The 25753-nt window shown below is 34.8% G+C and overlaps 1 protein-coding gene across 2 annotated transcripts in view; it reads right to left on the bottom strand.

Annotated features, from left to right (window-relative positions):
- Yeats2 (YEATS domain containing 2) overlaps positions 1-25753 on the bottom strand; it is a 94701-nt gene that overhangs the window by 55661 nt on the left and 13287 nt on the right. For both annotated transcript variants that reach the window (XM_076868098.2, XM_076868099.2), the window contains exons 2-8: positions 23932-24050; positions 19824-19921; positions 19165-19257; positions 14806-15051; positions 12695-12810; positions 5224-5385; positions 953-1064 (exon numbers count right to left, since the gene is read on the bottom strand). In XM_076868098.2, the coding sequence (XP_076724213.1) occupies positions 953-1064; positions 5224-5385; positions 12695-12810; positions 14806-15051; positions 19165-19257; positions 19824-19921; positions 23932-24031 (927 nt within the window). In that variant the 5' untranslated portion in view covers positions 24032-24050. The remainder of the gene's footprint in view (positions 1-952; positions 1065-5223; positions 5386-12694; positions 12811-14805; positions 15052-19164; positions 19258-19823; positions 19922-23931; positions 24051-25753) is intronic.

The following is a 25753-nucleotide window of genomic DNA, read 5'->3' as shown; positions in this document are numbered from 1 at the left end:
GTAATGTAAAAGGAATTCCATAAATGTACTCAGCTTTATTGAGTTTAATTTTGGGAATTAGAACAATGTGATAAGCTACAAAGTACGGATGCTTTGGGAGAAGTAAAATGTTAGGATTATATCACATATAGAGAAAATGAACAGATGATATTTTCTATTATACATTACAAAGAGTGTCTAGGGGGAGCACTAAATCGGTCTGTCTTCCAACTATAAAAGCTAAATATGTTTATTATATAAAACTGCAAAAATGTTAAAACAAACAGGAAAACAGAAAAAAGTATAGGAGAAATTGCCCACCAATTCATTACTTCAATAATGCCAATAGTTGGTATTTTGTTTTGTTTTTTCTACCTTTTAAAAATCATGGCTAACTTCATATACATAGTATTTTGTGCTCTGCTTTTCACTTACTATAATGGTAGTTTTTCTCTACAAACAGAAAACTCTTCATAAAATATAATTTATAATGGCTGCATAATAAATCATGTGAATATATATAATGAAGAATTTCTGACCATACAAACTAGATATTGCAACCCAGTATGGTACTTTACAATTGCCAAAATATGTTTGTTTCCCTTAATCCTTGTAGAGATAAACAAGCAATGCATTAGTTGCCTCATTTTATAGAAAAGCTAACATTTAAAAAAAAAAGAAAGATTTCAATTACTTAGTCTGAAGTAACACATCAATGGTAAGATTTAATAAAAATTCAAGTCTTCACATTATCTGAACAATTAGTTCATCTTTTCAAAGAAAATACATTGTGCTAGAAAGCAACTTGTCTCCACAACCTTCAGAGGACAAAGAAGTACTGTAACAGTAAGCATAACATGCTCAAATGATTATTCTGCTTCCACTGTCCATGACCACCTCCCTCACTACCATATGAAATAGATGATGGGAAAAAAATATATCATTTCTGGGGAGCAATGCTTTGTCACAATACCTTCAGATTATGTATGATATCTATCCGCTTGTTCTGGCTGTCCTTAAAGTGAACTTGAACTCTGACAGGAAACTCACCCCAGCCTCTTCTGGTCAGATGAAAAGGAGGCTCTCTAGGGAAAAGCAGATATTTATACATTCACCCATGTTCATGCTCTCATCCTAGAGAGGAAGTTTTCTTATAATGGATAAGTCAGAAATTCACATCCTTCTTAGAATCACTTATGTTTCCTTATGTGAAGCTAAAGTTACATGCTGAATTTCACTAAAATACTAAGTTACAAAAATTCAAATCTACAATAAATTCCATTTTTGAATGCTTAGAGTAATAGGTCCAGACAGTAATCCAAAGTTATTTTCATAGATGAGGGACCAAAGTTAATTGATGAATGTTACACTATAGAGCCAGAACCTCTGATTGGCATATGACAGGCACAGGCTCTGAGGTTTGTGTTCCTACCCCAGGTCCTCAAAGGCAAAAATAAAATAAATCATCAAAATGCTCAATCCGAAAGTGAAAATTTATTTTAAACTGCTAAAAAGACTTGATCTTCCCCATACAATAGCTGTGATTTTAGTGGGTACAGGAGAATGTGTATGAATATTAATTGGACTGAAGAATTTATAGTCATAATGTAATTAATTAAGGGGGAAAAATGGAAATTAGTCAAGAGTTCTGGGATTCATATAAAATCTCAGCTACTTGGAAGGCTGAGGCAGGAGAGTCAGAAATTCAAAGACAGCCTGAGCAACTTAACAAGACCCTGTATCAAAATAAATGTAAAAAGGGCTAGTGCATATAGCTCAGGGGTATAATGTTTCCCTAGCACATATAAGTCCCTGTTTTCAATCCCCAAAACTGCTCAAAAAAAGGGTGTGTATAGAGGTGGGTTAATGGAAAAAGACTGGCAAACTATTATTAATTGCAATGGGTACAAGTTCATTATACCCTCTACTTTTGTATACATGTGAAACTTTCCATAATAAAAAAATTTAAAAATTTAATTGAGATCTTTTAAGTGTTCAAAACAATATGGCTTAAGTTAATTGGGAAGAGAGGAATACCTTTAAAATAAAAATGTTTATGAATCCCTGGCTTACAATTATTGTAATAAGATAAAATGCTGATTTTGCAGGGGAACAGGCACTTTCAAAACTAAGAGAAAGGCTTTCTAGAAGTGGAGAGTCCAAGGATAAAACCTGAGAGGACTTTTAACAGATCTGAATTAATAAGCACAAAGCCAGGAGCTACCAGAATGGTGAATTCTAGATACGACATTTGGAATCATCAAGAATAAATTTTTCCTTCACATTAAAGACCTTGAAAAACAGGAAAAATCTGAGTAGCAGTCTAAAAAGTGGACAAAACAATGCCCACGTTATAAAAGAAAAGAAAGTGAAAGAATTTTAAAAAAGCAAAAGCAAAAGCAAAGTACATGCCCTGGATAGAAGTCAGGTAAACACAAGATGAGGTCACAGAAACAACATGATGATGGTAGAGGAACAGGCTTCCAGTAAATGAGAAGGTAGACTTGAGGTAGCATAGAGGGGATCCAAGGCCAAAGGTATGGTAAGGCCATGGTGGACCTAATATTAATAATAATCAATGGAAATTCTATAAATGGTAAATTTGGTAATTTAAATTCCAGTAAAGTTGAGAGGATAGTCCAAACTTATTTTGCAATATGTCTCAATTATACTGTTTGCATGGTCAATTGCTCTCACAATGGAAATCAGGCATGTTCTTAATTTATGTATGCAGGCTAACCTTCAGTGAATAGACAGGAAGGACTGTGGCCAGGAAAGACACAGACAAATAGCACAATTCAAGAAAAAGGAACAATGGTTTTTACAGGAAATTCTTCTATAATCATATTTTGAGAAGCAAAAAAAGGAATCTAAGAATTACTAAAATAAAGAAAACATTATTAAGAAAATTCTATAATTTTAAAAATATGTTATTTCATACAAGAAAGAACTGCATACCCTGAACAGAATTATATATTTCTAGATTCCTAGTAGAAGGTTAAAAAAAAAAAGAAGAAAGGTTCTACTGGAAACAGAATGAAGTACAATTCCTTGTTCAATTTATTAATTCAAACGACCAATTTGAATTCAAATGTCTTTTAGTATCACTCCTAATGACCCAGAATTCACCACTTACAGAATTCCTTGTTCTGTTTTGGAATACCTATTATAAAAATATTTACTCTACCTCCTGTATGATAGTTCTAGATATGTCACTTAGAATCACAAAGAATAAATTTTTCATTCACATGAAAGATCTTCAAAAGAATTAAAACATTTCTGTGAGTCTATTCTCTTCAGGATGACCACATCTTTTCCTTAGAATAGCAACAGCAAATGTCCATAGTATTTCCTTGACCCACTCTATTCTAAGTCCTTTGCATCTATTAACTTACCTAATCTTTACAACCACGCTATGAGTTATCTCCTCTGAGACACAGTGAGGTTGCATAACTAACTTGCCCAGGTCACAGAGCAAATAAGTACTTGAACCAGGATTCGAACTCAAGCAATAGGCTGTAGGGACCATGCTTTTACCACTGTGGTAGTCTAGGTTCCCGTGGTAACAGAACTCTATACTGCCCATACCACTCACCTCCAGATGGACAGTATGGTTAGCTCTTTTCAGACTGGTATAGACAGCAAGTACACCTGATTTCTAATAAGGCAGCTTAAAACTGCATTTCTATGCTAAGTAATTTGTTTTTATCTTCTGGTTTTTAGAAAATCTGAAGTTATATGTGTGGCTCATAATATATTTCTATTGAACAGTGCTACTCTAAAGAGTTTCTACATTCAACCTACATAAAACAGACACAAACGTCTTAAAGACCCTCACTAAGATCTGCTCTGGGGGCCTGATCCGCTCTGGTCAGGCAGTCGTACTATGCTCAACTTCTCTAATGCAGGGACTATGTGGTCTTTATGTTTCCATAACAGGCTCTGAGTTTAGCACACATTTAGCAACTGTCTTATGACTAAAAGCAAAGTTAACATGCACAATTTTTAGGAAGCTGGCTAAGAGTGGTTCATGACAACTGAAACAAATGAAAAAGATGCTTCTATAGGAGCACAACCTACCCATGTTCTTCCTACGTAATGTGCTGGGATGAGAAGATACAGCATGCACGAGAAACATTTGTACTCTGACCCAAAAGTAAGATTAACTCCAAGTTTCAAGCCAGGGCAAAAGCCATGCATCAAATTAATTTTGACACCAGACCAAAAAAAAAAAAAAAAAAAAAACAGCTTTGAAGTCTTAAAAAAAGAACCCAGTATTATTAAATCTAGGACATGTGTTAATAATAATAGCAAGAATACAAATGATAGAAAGAAAAAAAATCAATAAACCACATGCTAAAACTATTTCTGATAGAGAAAAATAGTAGATAACTGCAATGGGAAATTAGTAGATAATGCAAGGAAGGAGGGAAGCAAACCACATGGCTCTACAATGGAAGTGAGGATATTTTAGGTAGAAGGGGTAAAGGGATCTTGGAATCATAAACATGACAAGTAAGACACCAATCCCATTTCCAGACCCAGCAGTACAATGTGTATGGAAGGGAAAAAAAAATAGCCACCACTTAAAAAAGAGTTCTCAAGAGAGCCAGGTTTTGTTTAAAAATCAGGAGTAAAAGGAATGTGCTGGTCAGGGTAGAGAGTATAGGAGATTTCACTAATTATAAGCCGCCACCACTTTCACAGCGCATTCAGTGAAGGTATATGTGGTATCATCATATATAGATGGAAGAATACATGACAAACAAATAATAATGACAAGCAAATAAACGACAAGCAAGATTTCACAATAGTACACATATTATCATTCCATTTTTATGAGGTAACCACAAACAACTAACAGTATACGCACAAGAAAAGTATCACTAGGGATTATTTTTGAGTGGGTGGGATCATCTCAACATTAAATATTTGTGTAACATCAGAATCCTGTATTTCATTCTATTATACATAAAAAAGTAACATTTTAATACACATCTGTATCCATATAAACAAATTAGCTACTATCAGCTGATGTAATTAGTATGGTAACAATCTGACATGGGGTAACAATGCCTGTTCAATGAGACAGTAATCTGCAAAAGGAGAGAAACCACAGCTAAAACTACATTGTGACTGAAGAGTCAACTCTGAGTATATCACTAATAATACAAGAATTTCCAGAGAACTTCTAAAGTTAAACCACATTTCTGTTCTTAGGCTAAAGAACTTAAATATGCTCACCTAACTTCCACAAGGTCATTTGGTTTATAGCTGGGATGAAGGAAGAACCAAACTTTCTTGACAAAATGATTAATGCTGGGTTCTCTACGAGACCCTCGAACATATACCATCCACTTATGGGTTGATTGGTCATTTTCTTCCCTTTTATCTGGAGGTATATACCTAGAGAAGAAAAAGAAAAAAGAAATCTGAATTTTTCTTTCCTTCAGAGACCTAATAACACAATTAACTGCTCTTTAAAACAAGATTAATATTCCAGCAATATTAAATAGCTATGTCAATTAGCCAAAGTCTTTGTAGTGAGTTATTTTATTTTTTCTTTAAACATTTCTTTGGTCTAAGAGCCATCCCTTTAAAGTTTGTTTTGTTTTCTGATTAGCAGTCTGAGATTTTAAAATAAAACTTGTTTTTCCTATCAGGTAGGTACCTGAAGTGGAAATAACCTGACATATTTTTATTCCTGAGCTAGAGAACCTCTAGTCTTTAAGGTTTTCACTCAGATTCCAGGGTGCCAGAACTTCAGGACCTTTTGGAGCCAATCACTGCTGCCAAGGTTAGTTTCCTGCCTTTTGAAAGCTCAAACAAGCCACTGCAAGTCTTTGTTGTTGTTGTTGTTTTGTACTAGGGGTTGAAGCCAGGGGTGCTTTACCACTGGGTTATATCCCTAAGCCCTTTTATTTTGAGACAGGGTCTTACTAAGTTGCTGAGGCTGACCTCAAACTTGCAACCCTTCAAGTCTTGATCATAGTAAAACTAGCACCTGAAGCCCTCCCCTTCATGGGCCCCATTTTCATTTCAATGTATGAGTGCTCCTTCTTAGATTCTGGAGGAGAATATGAACATGGCCTTCTATGTTATCTTTAGTAATGCAGGGGGCCAAGCTGCCTAACAGTTCTTCAGGAGAATTCTTGTCTAGTCTTGGTGCTTTGCTCTTCCAAGTATAAGAACTAACTGGTGAATTTCATGACCCTTGTTGGGAATTTACTTGAAATATCTACAGATCAATCTGGGGAAAATAACATCTTTAAGCAATATTTAGCTTTCTTATCATGGACTAATTATTTAGTTCTTCCTTTATGTCAAAAAGTTTTTGTTTTCATGAAGGACTAGCTTTTTTTTTTTTTTTTAAGTATGTTACATTTTCATTGCTAAAGTAAACATTTTTAAAAATGTTTATCTCAGTGCATAGCTGTCACAAAGAAACAACCATCTTGTGTGTACTGATACTATAATCACTGTTCTTTCTAAACTCTCCGTAATCCTAGAACATCATCAAAAACCAATGTTTTGGATTTTTTCCTTGCAATCATATCATTGATTAATTCCACCAACAAATGTTAGTAACATTTGGTTTGTTCCTTTCTAATCTTATGCTTTTCTTTTTTTTATCTGCCTACATTATTTAGTATCCCCATGTGCTATGCTGTACAACAGCAGTAACACCAGGCATTTGTTTTATTTCTGATCTTAAAGGGAAAGCTTTTCATAGTCTACCAATAAGTTTGATATCTGATGTACATTTTGTAAGACATTCTTTATCTGAGTTAATTAAATTCCCAGTTTGCCAAGTGGCTACATCCTAAATAGATGTTGAATTTTGTCAAATGTTGTTTCGAATCCTTTGAGGTAATGTCTTTCCTCCTTTAATCTGCTAATATGGTTAATTATACCTATAATTTTCTAATGTTGATTCAAATTTCCATTTCTTGGTCATGAAGTACTATCATTTCTAAATTTACTGAATTTAGTATGTTAATTATTTGTATACCTATGAATGTGATTATTCTATAACTGTGTACTCCCTATCTGGTTTTACTAACAAAGTTAAGTTATCCTTACAAAATAGCAAGTGTTGTCTTTTTTTCCTTCAGATTTTATATACAATTGAAATTATCTGTTCAATCTGTAAATCAATCTAGGCCTGGTGGATTACTTTTGGGATAGGAACATTTAAAAGTCAATAACTAAATTTATTTAGTAGTTCTAACTCATTCCACCTATATTTTCAATATACTGACATAAAAATATTAATTGTTTATCTGTTTGTGGGGGGTGCAAGAGACTGAACCCAGGGCCTTGGCGTGCACTGATCTCTATAATGGTGTAGCACCTACAGTTATAGCTTCCTTTTCCATTTCTAATTTTTTTTTGGGGGGGGGGGGTTTCTTCTTCTTTTTTTCTTTTTGTTTGTTTTTAGTTGTAGGTGGACACAATATCTTTATTTCATTTTTATGTGGTGCTGAGGATCGAATCCAGTGTCTCACATGTGTTAGGCGAGCACTCTACCACTGAGCCACAACCCAAGCCCATTTCTAATATTTTTTAAAGTACTTTTTTTAGTTGTAGTTGGACACAATATCTTTATTTTATTTATTTATTTTTATGTGGTGATGAGGATCAAACCCAGAGCCTCTCATGTGCTAGGAGAGCACTCTACAGCTGAGTCACAACCCCAGCCCCTCCATTTCTAATATTTATTTGTGTCTTTTTTCTTTTCTTTGAACAATTTCAACAGATTTATATATTTTACTTTTTTCTAATTTTTTCTTTCATCACTTCTTCTTTTGCCTAGTTAGTCTAACATGAGATGCTTAAAAAAGGAAATTTTAAATTTTACTTCTATTGCAGTCATTTAATACTAACTTTCTTTCCAAAGGCATACTTTTAAGTTTTTATTTCTTAGTTCTGAATATTATAATGTGATCTTTCATTGACTTGTGAGTTGTTTGGAAATGTTCTGAATTTCCAGACATAAAGGTTTTCAAGTCATCCATGCCATTGATTTCTACCTTTTCTGCACTATGGTCAGAAAAAACACTGATAAAAGTTCTTTGATATTTGAGCTTAGTTAATGGCTTATTGTTTACTTACATAAATGTCTTGTGTCTCTAAAAAAAGTTTTTCTATTATTATTTGAAATGTTTTATGTGTACCTTAGATCAAGTTTTGTTAAGTGATGTTCAAATCTTTTATATTCTTATTATTTTATTTTATTGGACATATCAACTATTGAAAGAGATACATAAAATCTCCTCAGCATGATAGCATATTTGGCAATTTCTCCTATGGTTCTGTAATTTTTGGCATAGACATTTTAAGACTACATTATCAGGTACACAATAGTTAAGGATTTTTCGATTTTTTTGATAAACAGAAGCTTTTACCATTATACACAGTGACTGTCTTTGCTTCCATTAATGTTTTGGTCTATTCTGCCTGATATTAACCTACGCTACTGGTTTTCTTTTCATTTGTTATCTGCTAGGTATGTCCTTTTTCTATTTGCTTACTTTCAATTTTTTTTTTTTTTTTTTGGATTCAGGGTCTTGCTATGTTGCCCAGACTGACCTTGAACCCTGGAGCTCAGGGGATCTTCTTATTTTAGCCTTCCAAGTGGCTGGGACTACAGGGACCACCATACCTGGCTAATCTTCCTGTGTGTATTGAGGTATCTCTGATAAACAACAGATAGCTGGGTTTTAGCTCATTTCACTTCAATCTAGTAATTTTTACCTTTTGGAACCAGGCACAGTGGCACATGCCTTTAATCCTAGCAGCTCAAGAGGCTGAGACAGGAGGATCACAAGTTCAAAGCCAGCCTCAGCAACCTAGCAAGGCCCTAAGCAAATTAGTGAGACTGTGTTTCTAAATAAAATATAAAAGGGGCGGGGGATGTGGTTCATTGGGTAAGCACCCCTGGGTTCAATCCCGAGTACAAAAAAAAAAAAAAAAAATCTGATCTTTTAACTAAATAGTTAAATCCATGTACATTTTTGTAACTGTTGGCATTTTCCAATTTGTTCTTACTAAATTATTTTAAACTACTTTCTTACTTTTTCCTTTCTCCGTATCCCTCCTTCTTCCCTTACCTACCTTCTTTTCAAATCAAGATTTTTCTCCTTTTTCCTTTCCATCCCCCCACTAGTTTTAAAGTTTAAATTTCTATTTCTATCCTATTAGAAGTTATCTATTTTAACATTCTTAATATCCAAAACTGATTTATATTTTTTACCCTCTTCCAAAACAAAATACTGACTTTAGAACATTCTCATGCCAATTATTCCCTCTACTTAAAATTAATAGTTAACCAGTATGTTAGTTGTAGCTGGTCTTTATTTAAAAACAAAAACAAAACCAAAACTCAAAACTCAAAACCTACATACTATGCATAATGATTTGAAAAACATCAATGACTGTTTATCCCCAATCCTGTGGTCTCACAGGTCTACCTGGATTTCCAGGCTTGTCCTCTTCTGGACTGACCTGCCCTGTACCATGGTTAGGAACCGAACCTGGATACTTCACGTACACTAAGCTACAAAAGTCTGTCTGCCAATCTTTGATTTAGAATAAAACTGTACTTAATAAGAATTTATCTAATGGTAATAGTCTATAAAAAAGAAGTAATCTATAAATGAGAAATACTCTATAAAACAGGTTTCTGATTAAATGCTCTGATCATATTTTGTTTCTACCGAAATGTCATTATATAGATTTAAAGTGCTCTTACTGTTCTTAGGGTTTTTTTTAAGGGGATTCTGGGGATCAAACCCAGGACCTTCTGCATGCTAACCACAAACTCTATCACTGAGCTATGCCCCCAGCTTTCCTGAGATTTTAACAGAGTTGCTATTGTTTCTTATTAATGACCTATTAACCAGCTATGTTGGTTTTTGGCTTTTGTTGTTGTTTTTGATATTGGGGATTAGAACCAAGGGCACTTTACCACTGGGCTACATCCCCAGCCTATTTTATGTTTTATGTTGAGACAGGATCTCAATCAACTACATAGGGTCTTGCTAAGTTGCTGAGGCCAGCTTTGAACCTGGGATCTTCCTGCTTCAGTCTCCCAAGCCACTGGGATTACAGGTGTGCACCACTACATCTGGCTTTTCTTCATCTTTTAAATCTGGGAAATTGAGCAACGCACAGTGAAGAATATAAAAACTACCCACATCTTTACTGCTCAGAGAGGAGTAGTGGCTCTGAACACACAATTTTCCTGCCTTAGCTTCCTGAGTAGCTGGGCAGTTTTGTTATTTTTCCATTTTCTTTTTTTTTTAATTTCTGTGGCCTTGTCATGCTGCATGGGACTGAACATTTTCTAATAGCTCAGATCCACAGACCTAAAGCACTTTCTTTCTTTTTAAATTTATTCTAATTAGTTGTTATTTTCCAATTTGATCACCTGCAACATAACTACTGTAATCCCAAATCCTTTATTTTCTGTACCTGAATCTAAACACAATTTTCAAAACTATTGTTGAGAGCCACAGCCGAAGGGGCCCCAGCAAACTTTCAGACTGCCAGCTGATGATTGGCTCACAGCGGCCCCAGCAACATCTAGCTGATTGGCTCCTCTGCGGTGATGCTCATTGGAGATGCTCATTGAGCTGTTTCCCCGCACTTTCAGACTACCAGCTGATGATTGGCTCACAGCGGCCCCAGCAACATCCAGCTGATTGGCTCCTCTGCGGTGATGCTCATTGGGCTGTTTCCCTGCCCTTTCAGGCCACGGAGCTGCTCATTGGGGGACTTTTTTGGCTCCGCCCACGCGACCCAGCCAATCGGCCTCAAGAGCAGGAGGATTGTGGGAGGTGGAGAGGCTGGTGGTGAGAGAGGCTTATGGGAAGCCGGTGGTGGCAGTTGGGCTCTGAGGGTTTTTCCTGAGGAGCTGTTTTGTTTGGCATGTGTGGTTCTAAAACTAAAGTTCGTTTCATTTGACAAGTGGCTCCTGAATTGTGCCCAGCCAGACTGCGGCATTCTATATCAATTAATTCATCAAATATTTACCAAACATCAAGCTCTGTAAACTACAAAAACAAACAAAACATAGTTCTTACCCTAGAAATATTCCAATCTAAGTTGGGAAAAATATACAAAAATAGAAAATAAACAACATATAATATGATAAAAATCACAAGAGAACATAGAGGAAATATACCTAATGAGTGAGGTAATCCATACATAAAACTTCATAAGAAAATTAGTTAAAACTGGCACCATTTAAAACCTTGGCCACCATGACTAATTTTCTCTGTCAACTTAATCCCTTCCATCTATGTATATCTGGGCCATATATTTATACAGCATAACATTCCTATTCTATGAAAACATTCATAAGGTCTTTATCCAGTTCTGGGCACTTGGCAAAAAGAATGGGACTATGATAAGACAAACAAGTTAACTGTTAAAGAGATAGCTCTTTTTTGTTGTTGTTGTTCTAATCAGTTATACATGACAGCAGGATGCATTTCGATTCATTGTACACAAATGGAGTGCAATTTTTCATTACTCTGGATGTACATAGTGTAGAGTCACACCACGTGTACCTAGGGTAATAAGAGATGGCTCTTAAGCTTAGAGGAACTCTATCTTTGAGACCTGCTCTGCAATCATATTACACCCTAAAAACATTTCAGTTTGGGCAACCACAACATTTTTAGGAATTAGCTAAGGTACCAAGGACAGAACTAGGTTAGAAGTCAAAAGTTCCTCCAAACTTATGGATACTTACACACTTGATGAAATACATTTATGTAAGAGCTCCTATCTTAGAAATGTTTACCAAGTACGGATTTGTTATAAACCAAAGATTGGCAGACATATTAAGGCAGGTTCTCAAGACTCTGGACCTTGGTTTACTTTTGAAATAACTAAGAGTTTAGGAAAACCATTTCCTAAGGCTTCTTCCAGCAGTGAATATTAGGATAATAAGAATATTTATGCCAAAGTATTTGTATATTTAAACGACTAAAAATGAGTGCTTATCTACTTTGATTCTCATGCCCCAATGACTTACAGGATTCAAACTTCTTTGGCTTGCCAAACAGAGAACAGAAGAAGAAAAAAAAGTCCAAGAAACTTATCACACATAAATCCTTCCATTTCAAAAGAGAAAAGAAAGAAAAGTAAATGAGTTCCCAGGAATAAAAACCCGATTTCAGCATCAATAGTGCCAACCTGCAAATGCCGAGATCATAAATGTATAGGAAAAAAAGCAGATTTGAAAGTTAGGGTTGGAAGTAGTTCCTGAGAATTGACCACTCTCAATGGCTTTCAAATGCCTCTTAATTGCATCTTCTACAAACGTCACAAAAAGTTTAAGAGATTACTATACTGCCTCTTCTCTAGTAACACTTTGGAGAGAATGTCTTCTTGCTTATCATCTCTGGATATTAGTGGATATGGTGCAAGGCAGAATGGCACTGTAAAGAGAGGATGTACACAGGAAAAAAACAATATCCAGCTGACAAACAGGAGGCTTAGAGTCAAATAGGACTGTGCTTAATAATGAGCAAGATCACCCTAAAAGTGTTTTGGATCATGGTGAATTTTTGAAATAACTAAGAGCCTGGAAAAAAAAATTCCTCAGGCTTCATCCCACTGGAATATTACAGTAAAGGAGTATCAGTGCCAATGTATTAATAGAAATGATGGCTGAAAATGAGAAAAATCAGCTCGTACTCACTTGGACACATTGCCCACTACTATTGTTTTCTTTACAAAAAGTCGTGAAGTCTCATCTCCTGTGAGATCAGTATTCCGCTGTTCTGTTTTATGAGAGCCAGTAACACCAGACGTATCCTGAAAATAATAATCAATATTCATTTCATTGAGAACAATTTACAATAGCACAAAACTCAGAAAATCAAAAATTATAGAGGAGCTCAAATTTTTTTTTAATTATAAAATTCTATGGCTTTGTGGCACCTTTGAAAGCATGAAAAAATAATTTGCTATAAATAACTGCACTATCTTATCCTAAAAGTTTGTACACTATACTTCCACATGTATTTTTAATATTCACATACATCTGCTTTATATATGCAAAGAAGATGTGGAAGAATATGCAAGAAACTATTACAGTGGTTATCTCTGAAAAATGGCAATGGAAATGAAAAAATTTACTTTCTTTTTAATTTTCTGTATTATTAAAAAATTTTCAATGAGAAATAAATACAATGATTAAGGCTAGGGTTGTAGCTCAGTGGTAGAGCGCTTGCCTTGCACACCTGAGGCCCTGGGTTCAATCCTCAGCACCACATAAAAATAAAGATATTGTGTCCATCTACAATTAAAAACAACATTTAAAAAAAAAAAAGAAAAGAAAAGAAAGAGGGGCTGCTGTGGCTCAGCGGTAGCACATTTGCCTGGCATGTGTGAGGCGCTGGGTTCAATTCTCAGCACCACACATACATAAATAAATAAAATAAAGGTCTTTGAACAACTGAAAAAAAATTTTTTTTAAAAAAGAAAGAAATACAACGATCAATTAAAAGTTAGACTATAGTGACAGAAAGTCACAGTTCAAATTCTAGTCCTTCCAGGTATTAACTTGTTATCTTGGGTAATTACTCTCTCTGCGTCTCTGCCCCCCTTTTCTCAAAGGACATTAATAGTACCACTTTATGATTGTTTTGTATAGTTCTTGGAAAAGTGTTTGATTCACAGTAAGTACTAAATGTTTGTAATATATGCAAATATATAAACCACCACATATTGTATAAAAGATGTTAAGTTTCTAAATTAAAACTAATATGACCTAAATTCTTGTTCTTAAAAAAAGAAAGAGAAAGAGAGAGAGAGAGAGATACAACAGATACAGTGGCATATGCCTATAATCAGCTACTTAGGAGGCTGAGGCAGGAGGATCAAGTTCAAGGTTAGCCTCGGCAACTTACTGAGTTTCTGTCTTAAATAACAACAGCAACAAAAATTGAAGATGTAGCTCCCCTGTAAAGTGCGCTAGGTTTAATACCCAGTATGGAGAACCAATCAATAAAATATTTGATGTCTTACTACAGAAAGCAACTTGGAGATTCATGCTTGTAATCCCAGCGGCTTGGGAGGGGCTATGAGTTCAAAGCAAGCCTCAGCAACTAGTGAGGCCCTAAGCAACTCATCAAGATCCTGTCTCTAAATAAAATATAATAAAAAGCTGGGGATGTTTATGTGCCCCTGGGTTCAATTCCCAGGACCAAAAACAAAAAAAGCAAGCAAGCTACTTTGGAAATTTCCTGTCACAGAACACCAGGCTGAGAAAAATCACTGGTCTAAACCAATAATGATGATAGCTGAATATTACATGAAGTTTAGAGTACCTTGAGCTGGCAATTCAAGCATTCAAGTTGGCAGGATCAAATATTAATGAATAGCATTCAATTCCATTTATTTATTGTCAAATTTCCTTCAGCTAATATAACATCTTTGAACATAAAACCTCATACAGGAAAGTGCTTAAGAGTCACTAGAAAGAATAAAAACAATAATGGAAAGACCTTTGGTAAGGTCACTGAACCATCAACCTTTAAAGGTTTCTTTCATATCTACATGAATGACATCTATCAGTTGTGCAATGCCCTGGATTCCTAATCTCTAAAATTAAAAAGACACGGGTTTAATTCTCAGTTCTGATACATCTGGGCAAATATACCCTTAACCTCATCAAGGCTAAGTTTCCTCACTTTAAAAGGAAAACAGGCTGTTTCCTAGAGTGCCTGTAGAAGATAATATGAGCACAGTTTATTAGTAAATACTAGTTCCCTCTCCTCTAGCTCCCTCTCATCCATTCAACTTTACCCTTCCAGTATTTCGGCTTGATCTCTGTTCCATGTTGTTTGAGACTCTTTCTTCCATATCCACATTGCTGTTATTATCTTTGTCAGATAAGAAGTCATTGTGCTGAGATAAAGAATCACTTTCTGAATGATTAGCTGAGGGTGTTTCTGATCTCTGATTGGTAGGAGAAGACGATCTAGATGGTGATTCCAAAAATTTCTTGATAGCAGGATGATTAAAGACCATTGGATCACATGTCTTTGATCCCTACAAAAGAATGACAGCATGCAAACTTTTAATCCCATCCATTGAAAGGAGGTAAAAATGTGATCTCTTCAAACTCTTAGCTATGACGATTACATTTAAAATCCTTCAAAGATCTCTACTTATAAAATTAAGAACAAACTCCTTAACAAGGTCTGCATCAACAGAACAAAAATTAGGGTGACAACTACATAAAAGTTGTTAACACTAAAAGCTAAAGATAGAGGGTCTTCTAAAGATAAAATATGTTTAGAAGATATTTTATCTTATCTAGAAGATTTACTGCTCTTTATTTCTCTTTAGAAATAATAATACACAGAAAATAATATTTGACTTAAAAAAAAAAAAAAGTAGAGATGTGGTTCAGTAGTGGAATGCCTGACTGGCATATATGAGGCCCTGGGTTTGAATGCCTATACAGAAAACCAAAATGGGGGGTGGCATATCACTTTACACAAACACATCAAAGGCTCTAAATATCCCTGTAAGAAATTTATAAATTAAAAAAGTATATGGTATAGGGGCTGGGGTTGTGACTCAGCCGTAGAATGCTTGCCTAGCATGTGTGAGGCACTGAGTTTGATCCTCAGCACCACATAAAAATAAATAAATAAATAAATAAATAAATAAATAAATAAAGGTATTGTGTCCAACTACAACTAAAAAAAAAAACAAAATATTTCTTTAAAAAGCATATGGTATAAAAATGACACCTGCATAGAAGTAAAATGTAATATTTATTAAATATTTTAAGATAATCAACACTAATTTATAAAGTTTACCCTCAGTCTACAGGGTATTTTTCTGTATCTTAGTTACTTGTATACAAAATGTTATGTTTCATCATAATGTTATACACTGTAGTTATGTTCCTAGGAAGTCTAACTTTTAAAATGTATTATTTAAAAAAAACTGTTATTAAAATAATTATTTTGGTGGGAAGAAATGAGCCAGAGAGTGTTTCTAAGTCAAAACAACAAAACTATTGAATCTCAATAATAAAGATTTCTCAGAGCTATAAATATGTTGTTACCATAAACTAAAAATAATTAAATGGCTGATCATAATAGACAAAAGTGTATCTAAATAATTTTGACCCCTAATCAGAACATTACTGCATAAAATCAGTGAATTTTCTAGACTATGTCATGTCTACCCCAGAATCTGTGAATGTGACTTTATTAAGAAATAGGCTCAGTGCTGTAGTGCTAAGAGGCTTAACATGGATGAGGCCCTGGGTCCAAACCCCAGTACAAAAAAAAAAAAAGGCAGGGTGGTGGGGTGTCCTTGCAGATATAATCAAGTTAAAATGAAGTTGTGCTAGATTGTGGTAAATTCTAATCCAAGACTAATTCCTTAAATGAAGAGGGGAAACTCAGACACACAGATTCAGAGGAGCCATACATAGAGGGAAAACATCCACATGAAGCTACAGGTAAAAACTGAAGCAATGCAGCTGCAAGCTAAGGAACATCAAGGACTGTGAGCAACCATCAGAAATGAGGAAGAAGCAAGGAAGGATTCTTCCCTGGAACCTTGACAGGTAACACTGCCCTGCTGACAACTTGATTTTGGACTACCAGTCTTCAAAACTGTGAGGTATAAATCCCTATTGTTTTAAGCCACCAAGCTGTAGTAATGTAATGCAAGTTCTAGAAAATGAACATAGAGGGGCTGGAGTTGTGTTCAGCGGTAGAGTGCTCTCCTAGCACAAGCAAGGCCCTGGGTTCAATCCTTAGCACCACATAAAAAGAAAATAAAGGTACTGTGTCCAACTATAACTAAAAAACCAAAATATTAAAAAAAAAAAAAGAAAATGAACATAGATTCTAATGTACATTGTGGAAACTCCAGTAATAAATGAAATCTGCCTACTATCGAGGATTAAACTCAAATAATGCTCTAGTTTCTACAAGATAACATCAGGGGCAGCACCAATACCAGGCACTATAAAGCTCTGTCTGATAACACAAAAGCCTAAAAACGACACAGACCTCCCACTGTTACCCTAGAGTCTAGCCCTCTCTCATTCTCATGGAGCCAGTGATGTACAAGAAGAGAATTAGCTGAGACTAATTCTAACAGACAAAATTTAAGAAAAGAGTTTTTTAAACACCAGCCCGCATGGAGGCTCATGACCGTCATTCCCAACTATTCAGATTGAGATTGCAGGATCTCAAGGTCAAGCCTGGCCTGGGCAACACAGCAAGACCCAATCTCAAAACAAAACAAAATCACCCCCACAAAAGTTATGCTGAAATTAATAAAACACCAAAAAAAAAATATTTCTATTTTGGTTCAGTCCTATTCTCTTGTTCCAAATTCAGACAGATTGCTAGAATAAAAGAGCTAGATATTGGAATGTAATTCAGTGGTACAGTGTGTACTTAGCACATATGAGGTCCTGGGTTGGACCCCAGGGACTGCCCACCCAAAAAAAAAAAAAAAGAAAGAAAGAAAAAGACTTTCATTTATAATTGGAGCAACCATGGGATTATCACATTAACCAGTGATCAGACTTAAACTCTGATATTTTGTTCCTAAACACATACAGCATTACTTATAAGGTAATCTTGCCAAAATATTTAACCTACATCTAATTGCACCTTTAGACTTGACTTCCATTTATAGGAAGATAAAGCAAATAAAAGAAACCCACTGGAGGGTGGGGGGAATCCAAAATATAGAATACGCTATAAAAAAAGTGGCCTAGTCTCTTCAAATAATCAATTCTCATGGAGAAAAAAAGAAGGACTGTTTTAGAAGAAACCAAAGCTAGTCAATAAACCCTGATGAAGCCTAGTCTAAAAAACCCAGCTTAAGGACTGGGGCTATAGTTCAGTGGCAAAGCGCTTGCCTAGCATGTGTGAAGCACTGGATTTGATTCTCAGCACACATAAAAATAAATAAATAAAATAAAAGCATTCTGTCCATCTACAACTACAAATCTTTTTTTTTTTTTTTTTTAAATCCAGCTTAAAAGATTTTGGGGATATGGGCTAGGATTGTGGCTCATCAGTAGAGCTCTTGCCTAGAATGTGTTTGGCACTGAGTTTGATCCTCAGCACCATATAAAAATAAATAAATAAATAAATAAATAAAATAAAGGTATTGTATACACTTATAACATATTTATATACATATATGTTATAAGCCTATATATATATATATATGGGCTTTTGCTGTTTGCATTGTCAGTAATCCTGAATGGCTTACTGAAGAAATCTGAAGTTGGATCAGATAATATTAGGAAATCATTTGCTTAGCTATCATGATGATAAAGGAAGAATATCTTTTAAAAAATAAATGCTTCAAGCCAGGTGTGGTGGTCCATGCCTGTAATCCCAGCAGCTCAGGAAGCCAAGGCATAAGGATCTCAAGTTCAAAGCCAGACTCAGCAACTTAGTGAGGCCCTACGCCAAATAAAGGAAAAAGGGCTAGGAATGTGGGCTCAGAGGCTTCATGTCCCTGAGTTCAATTCCTGGTACAAAAAAAAAAAAAGAAGAAGAAAGAAATGCTCAAGTAGTTAGGTATGAGATGCTGTAATGCCTAGAACTTACTTTTAAATGTTTTAGGAAAAAAATAAGACAGAGCAAATATGGATAAATATTAAAATCGCTGAATCCAAATGGTGTATAAATAGGTGCTTATTTTCCCTTCCATATATTTGCAATTTGGCATAAAAAGTATATGGAGAGAGGGGAAAACAGGACTTGTTGAATATGGTAAATCTTCTGAAACTAAAAATTGCCATCATTAGAGTAAAAGGTAAGAGAAAACTCAGTCTATAATTTACTCCAAAACAGACATACTCAAATGAGGAAGAACTAGGGCATCTTTGGATGTCAAAACATAGCATAATACTAACATTTAGCAGGAAAAAGATTAAGTAAAAAGGAGAAAAAGCCACTCAGGATTACTGACAATGCAAACAGCAATGACTAAAGGACTGTGGTTGAATATGTGTGTTTCCCCAGAAAGGTAGGCTAGAGGCCTCCCAAATCCTAAAGGTCAAAGAAATGTTTGAAAGGCAGGGAGGGATTATTCCACATTGACATAAGTTTTTTTCAGACAACTATTGTGGCTGGAAAACAACTGAATATGATAAATACTTACCTCAGAAACTTTCAGAAGACCTGCAGAAGCATAATAGTTTGCTACAATGCAGGCACGAAGTTTATCCATCATCCTTCTTGCTTCAATCAGTCGCTAAAAACAAGTGTTACTTCATTACTTTAAAATATGGCAATTATAACAGAAAACATAATTCACTAAATAAGAAAAGCAAATGACAAAAGAACTCACTTTTTCTGATAATCAAAGAAAAATATATAAAGATGACATTTCTCACCTGTCAGATTGGCAAAGATTTAAAGAATGAACCCCGCCCCACAAATGCTACACAGATATATTAAAATGCATATTTATGAGCATTTTCATTGAGAAATGTCAACAAAGATACTGAGTATAAGAACAAAGAGGAATTATCTTTGGGGATGGAATTTCAGGCAATATATTTTCTTTATCTTTTCTGGAATGTGATTTTTTTTAACATTGGTATTTTCCCTCAAAACATTTTTCAAAAAAATAGCAGGAAAAAAAAAGCAAAGGAAAACCATGACTCTATTTATATATATAGAAAAAAATATATATATACATATAATATAACACATATATATATTTTTTTCTTCTTCTTTCCCCAATTCATCCTATAGACTTTTTATCATAGCTTTTAGGCTTTTTGTGGGTTTTTTTTCAACTTATGATCATTATACCTGGTCAATGACTTCAATTTCATGTTCCTTATTCTTCATTTCAAGAGCAAACTGCTCCTTGATAATAGTCTCAATCTTCTGCACAGCAGCATCTCGAGCTACACAAAGAACACAAAATACATCAAGTCCTAATTAATCTGGAGCGATCTTAAGTCAGCAAACAAGAAGAAACCTAAGGAATAATAGCTCCAAGGGATAAACCTGGAGGGCATTACTTTAACCAGTGATAGAAAGTTAAAATCACTCATTTTGGGACAAAATGACCTCATGTGCTTTGTGACATGATGCACTAAGAAATCCACCACTACATCTTTCTGAGATATTCCTGCCAAAAATACTAACCCTGCTCACCATGAAACATCAGACAAAAATCAACCAAAAAAACAAAAAACAAAAGATATTCCACAAAACAACTGCCTTGTACCATTTAGATACTAAAGTAATGGTAAGGATGAGGAGACTGAAAGAGACTAGAAATGGGACAACTAAATTCCCTGCATACTCTGGACTGGATCCTGAAGGGGGAGAAATAGCTCTAAAAATACAATCTACTGATAAAACCAGAATACAGGCTACAGATTGGAATAATATAATGTAACAATGCTCAAATTTTCTGCTTTTGATAAATTTACTGTGGTTATATAAGAGACTGTCCTTTAAAAACACACAGAGGTGTTTCCAATTTATTCTCCAATGGTTTTGAAAAAACAAAAAATAATAATGTGCTTACCTACCTACATGCATGCATATACATGTACGTGTGTGTGGAAATGGGAAAAAGGACAAATCCGTATCAAAACATCATTTACTATCTCATAAATGTAAACAATAATATGTTAATTAAAAGTTTTTTAAAAAGGGCTGGGGTTGTGGCTCAGCTGTAGAGTGCTTGCCTAGCACAAAATGAAATTACCTAGCACTGGGTTCGATCCTCAGCACCACATAAAAATAAAATAAAGGTTATTGTCTCCACCTACACTAAAACAAATATTAAAAAACAAAAAAAGAATGATTGCTGGGCAGTGACACACACCTGTAATCCCAGTGATTAGGAAGGGTAAGGCAGGAGGAACCCAAGTTTGAGGCTAGCCTCAGTAACTCAGTGAGATCCTGTCTCAAAATAAAATATTAAAAGGGCTGTGGATGTGTTAAAGAACCCAGTACCTAAAATAAAGATAAGTCATATAAGGCAAATGTAAATAACTGGTAAATTAATTTGGATAAGACATGAATATTCCCTGCAATTTTTCTGTTTGAAATTATATAAAGAGAGATGAAGGAAAAGAATGAGGAAATACTAGGGAATGATACTGACCACATTATATTGTTATAGTGTATGTATATATGAATATGCAGCAATGAACCCCACTATCATGCGTATCTATAATGCACCAATAAAAATAGGAAAATAATTACATTAAAATGAAATTACCAAAAAAGGAAGAAGTAAAAAAAAAAAAAAAAAAAATCAAGAAATTCTGAAATATTTGGTGGCCTGTGAAAAACCAGAGGTCTAAAGAAAAAGATAGTAAAGAGCTGAGGAAAAAGTGATCTGTGATACTAGAGCAATATATAACAGGAGAAGTTTCCTTCTGCAGAGAATGAGCTAATAGGCAATTCAGCAATTTCTTATCATAAATACCTGAAAGAATGAGCAAAGAAAGAAATCAAAAGAAAGCAAATCCTTTGAAGGCACTAGAACTCAGATGATGACTACTCAAAGCAATACACAACTCAGAGTTAAATATATCAAAACACACAGTGCGACTAGATAGAACACCAAAACAAAGAGCAATGACATGATTGCTTAAAAAGCAAATCTGGGATTTAGCAAAAATGATCCTTGAGTTTGTGACATGAAAAATTCAGCACCAATGCTTTGGAGTAAAGCATATGAAAAAATAACAAAAAAATTTTTTTGACTCTTTGATAAATCTGTGTCATTTTATCCACATAAAATATGTCAGGGAATTGGGAATTTAAAATTAGTAATGGGTGGGGCTGAGGAATTAGCTTAGTGGTACACTGCATGCTTATCATGCTCTAGGTCCTGGTTCAAAATCACTACCATCGGGCTGGGGATGTGGCTCAAGCGGTAGCGCGCTTGCCTGGCATGCACGCGGCCCAGTTTCGATCCTCAGCATACAAAAACAAAGATGTTGTGTCCGCCGATAACTAAAAAATAAATATTAAAATTCTTAAAAAAAAAAAAAAAAATCACTACCATCATCAAAAAAGTGCTCCTATAGTAGGCCATGGTGGTGCGTACTTACAGACCCAGCTACTTGGGAAGCTGAGCATGAAGCTCACTTGAGCCCAGGATTTAGAGGCCAGCCTGGGAAACACAGTGAGTTCCCTTCAAAACAAAACAAATGAACAAAAAAGCCCAAACCAAAACAAAACAAAAAAACTAGACCAACAAAAATTTGGTTAACATAGCACCACACACACACACACAAAAAAAACTGGTTTAAATTACTGACATTATGTATTTGTCTGCATAGAGAGAAACAACTAGTATATTTCTCATATTTAATAAATATTTTCCTAGATCACTGGGTATTTTATAGGTAAAAAATAATACTTAAAATGATGTTACATATAATTAATTATAAAAATAACATAACTCTATTATTAAATATATAAAATATATATAAATTTTATGTACCTAAATTTATATATAAAAGTATACATAAATGTTGTATTAAAAAACCAACAGATATTCTCAGATACTGAGAGTCAGGTACCACGCTCACTGTTTCATACCATAAATTCCTGACACTTAGGAATTTCTCAGAAGATTGAAAAGCAAAAGCAAGCCAAAACAAAATAACATAAGCAAAGGGAAATATATGACTAAATCTATACTGCAAAAAATTCTTAGGAAAAAAAAGATTAGGATTCCGTAGAAGGAAACCAACAGAAACAGCAGCAAATGGTCCTCAGTAACAAAAAATTGTCCTTTCTTAAACAGGGTTTGGGAACTCACATTAGATTTAAACCAAAGATAGAGGGATACAGTGTTAAAACCACTTTTCTCTATTCTTTTTAGGGTGGGGGGTGTGCATGTGAAGATTTTGAGCAATAGATGTACGTTACATGATAACTCTATATTTATCTGGCTTGTTATTAAAAAGAAATGACATTTCCACATAAAATTATAGCTGCAAGAGGGGGAAGTTGAAGTGAAATGTTTTCATTATTTAGGATTGAATTTTTACTATTTTCCTTCCAAAAAGACTTCTGAATATGTGTGACTTGACTATACTTTTAGAGACAGAAATTTTTTTCACCATTTAAACTATAGGGGTCTTAATCTTTGTGAAACTGCAACACATGAGCTATAACTCCGATGCTTTCTGTGCACAACTCAGGTATTTAAATAAACATAAATTTCAGCAATAATTTATTGCACAAATTTGCAATTTTTTTTTAGATAGCTTAGGACATTCTTGATCACTACAGACACACAGTTGATGATTTGCTCCTCAATAAATTATATAATGATGGGCAAATAATTAATGCCTCTGAACCCACTAAAAGCAGCTAGGTAAGTACAAGGATTGAACTAGATAAATGTTCCCCAAATATCCATATATCATTCATATATCACTTTTAAGATAACTCCTGAAAATCTGAAAACCATGTGAAATGTTTTAACACAAATAATATTTTTAAATAATTTTAATTTTATCCAGAGAAATAGTAGCCATGAAACTAAAAGTTTGATGGCTACTTTACAGTTCATTCTTTTTCTTTACACACATTAAAACCTCAATCTATGTGTCAACTAGAAGCAATCATCTCACCTGATACCCACTACTGTACACATAAGACTTCATGATTACTACTAATATACCATGATAGCTAAAATCTGTAGCCTGTCTCATTATTGCTACGTTCAATATCTATTTGATCATGATACTGCCAGATCGTCTGCCTTTTATGCAACAAATGGTGTATTACTATTATACAGAGTACTTTGCTCACAAACCCCTTCAAATTATATGTAAATTGAAAATTCATTTCATTTTAGCTATTATTCATTTTAAAGTGGAGGCAAATATCAACAAAGTAGTAATAGTTTCCTAAGGTAGCCAATTTCTACCTGAATTCTCAATTGCTTTATGCCGCTTATTTGGAAGGGCCACAGATACATCCTCATAATCAGGGTCCGTTTCTTTGATTGTTCGCTTGATGCCAGACATGATGACATTCAGTTCTTCACTGTAAAAATAATTAATTAATTAATAAACATTATACAATACTAACGCTTACAAATGCATATGTACACACAAAGGGAATAAAGAAATCAATATTATATAATACTGTACTTATGAATCAGTATACAAATTGTCCCTGATCTAAAATGCTGGGACAAGAAATGCTTCAGATTTTAGATTTCTTCAGATTGTGGAATTCTTGCACAAGACTTTTCAGGATGAATATCCCTAATTCAAAATTCTGAAATTCACCAGGTGCGGTGGTGCACACCTGTAATCCCAGGGGCTCTGGAGTCTGAGACAGGAGGATCGTGAGTTCAAAGTCACCCTCAGCATCAGCGAGGCACTAAGCAACTCAGTAAGACTCTGCCTCTAAATAAAATACAAAATAGGGCTGAGGAAATGACAATATTTGCTTTTTATAATTAGGAAACAATAAGGACTACTACAAACAATAAGGACTACTACAATAGTAGTCCTTATTTTCATTTGCTTCTGTATTTGATTTTGATCCCATAATATAAAAAAAAAAATCCATTCTCACAGACAAATTGTAAGTGGTAACTTTTTTTTTTAACTAGTTCACATTATTATTCTTTTAAACTTCAACTGCATGCTTCGGGAATATTTTTAAGCTCAGTAATATAATACAAAATAAGTTACAGGAAAAATGTTGTCTCAGAGGAGCATTTATTTATTTATTTATTGTAGTCTGTTTCTGACAAAGGTTTAAAGACCAAAAACACAAAAAAAATCTCTTAATGTTTTATAGTATAAATAAACCCCAAGAGAAAAACATTTTTAAAAAAGAAAATTATATAATTAAGAACAAAAATTGGGGGTGAGGTGTAAGGGTCCAGCAAAACGTCGGAGGAAGAGACCACCAAGTGACCAACTCATGCAATAGCAAAAGGGGTTTACTGAGGATCCAGCGCGCTGGGGCTCCGAGCTCGTTCAAGAAGGGAGAGCAGCCCAGAGCCCAGAACCGAGGTTAAGCAGTGCTTAAGTACACTTTTTGAGGAGGGCGGGGGCTTTGCATACATCAGAACAAACCATCATGAGGCGCAGGAAAATTGAACAACAATTCTTAGACTTGATTAGTACATTCATTGGCGGGAACAGATTGGACGGGGGTGATTGGTCACTCCTAAGCGGGGTACACATTCAAACTGATTGGTTTTGGGGCCTGAATGCCTACGTGAAAAGCTACACAGGGTCCCAGGTTATTAAACAACCACAGAGTCGGTGGGAATATTTACTGGGCAGTTCGGGTATTGTCCTAACAGCTACAGGAATTTCAGGTTTTGGGGGCAGCAGAGAAACTTAACAATACCTGGTCCTTTACTTTTTAACTCAGGCCTTGCAGCTTAGAAACTTTACAATGCCCGGTTTTTTACACTTTAACTTCAATTTCTTTTACACTTACAGAGGGTGGGGCTGGGGCGCAGAGGTAGAGTGCTTGTCTAGCACATGTGAGGCCCTGGGTTCGATCCTCAGCACCACATAAAATAAATAAAATAAAGGTATTTAAGAAAAATTATATAATGTGAGAATCACTGAAAATTCGTATTAAAAGATCTAATTTATGGGCTGGGGTTATAGCTCAGTGGTAGAGTGCTTGCCTTGCACACACGAGGCACTGGGTTTGATCCTCAGCACCATAAAAAATAAATAAAGATATTGTGTCCACCTACAACTTTAAAAAAA

Source organism: Callospermophilus lateralis, chromosome 10 (genome assembly GCF_048772815.1).
Source record: "Callospermophilus lateralis isolate mCalLat2 chromosome 10, mCalLat2.hap1, whole genome shotgun sequence".
Taxonomy (NCBI): domain Eukaryota; kingdom Metazoa; phylum Chordata; class Mammalia; order Rodentia; family Sciuridae; genus Callospermophilus; species Callospermophilus lateralis.
Note: the sequence above shows the minus strand (reverse complement) of the source record. Positions and strands in the feature narration are given on the sequence as shown.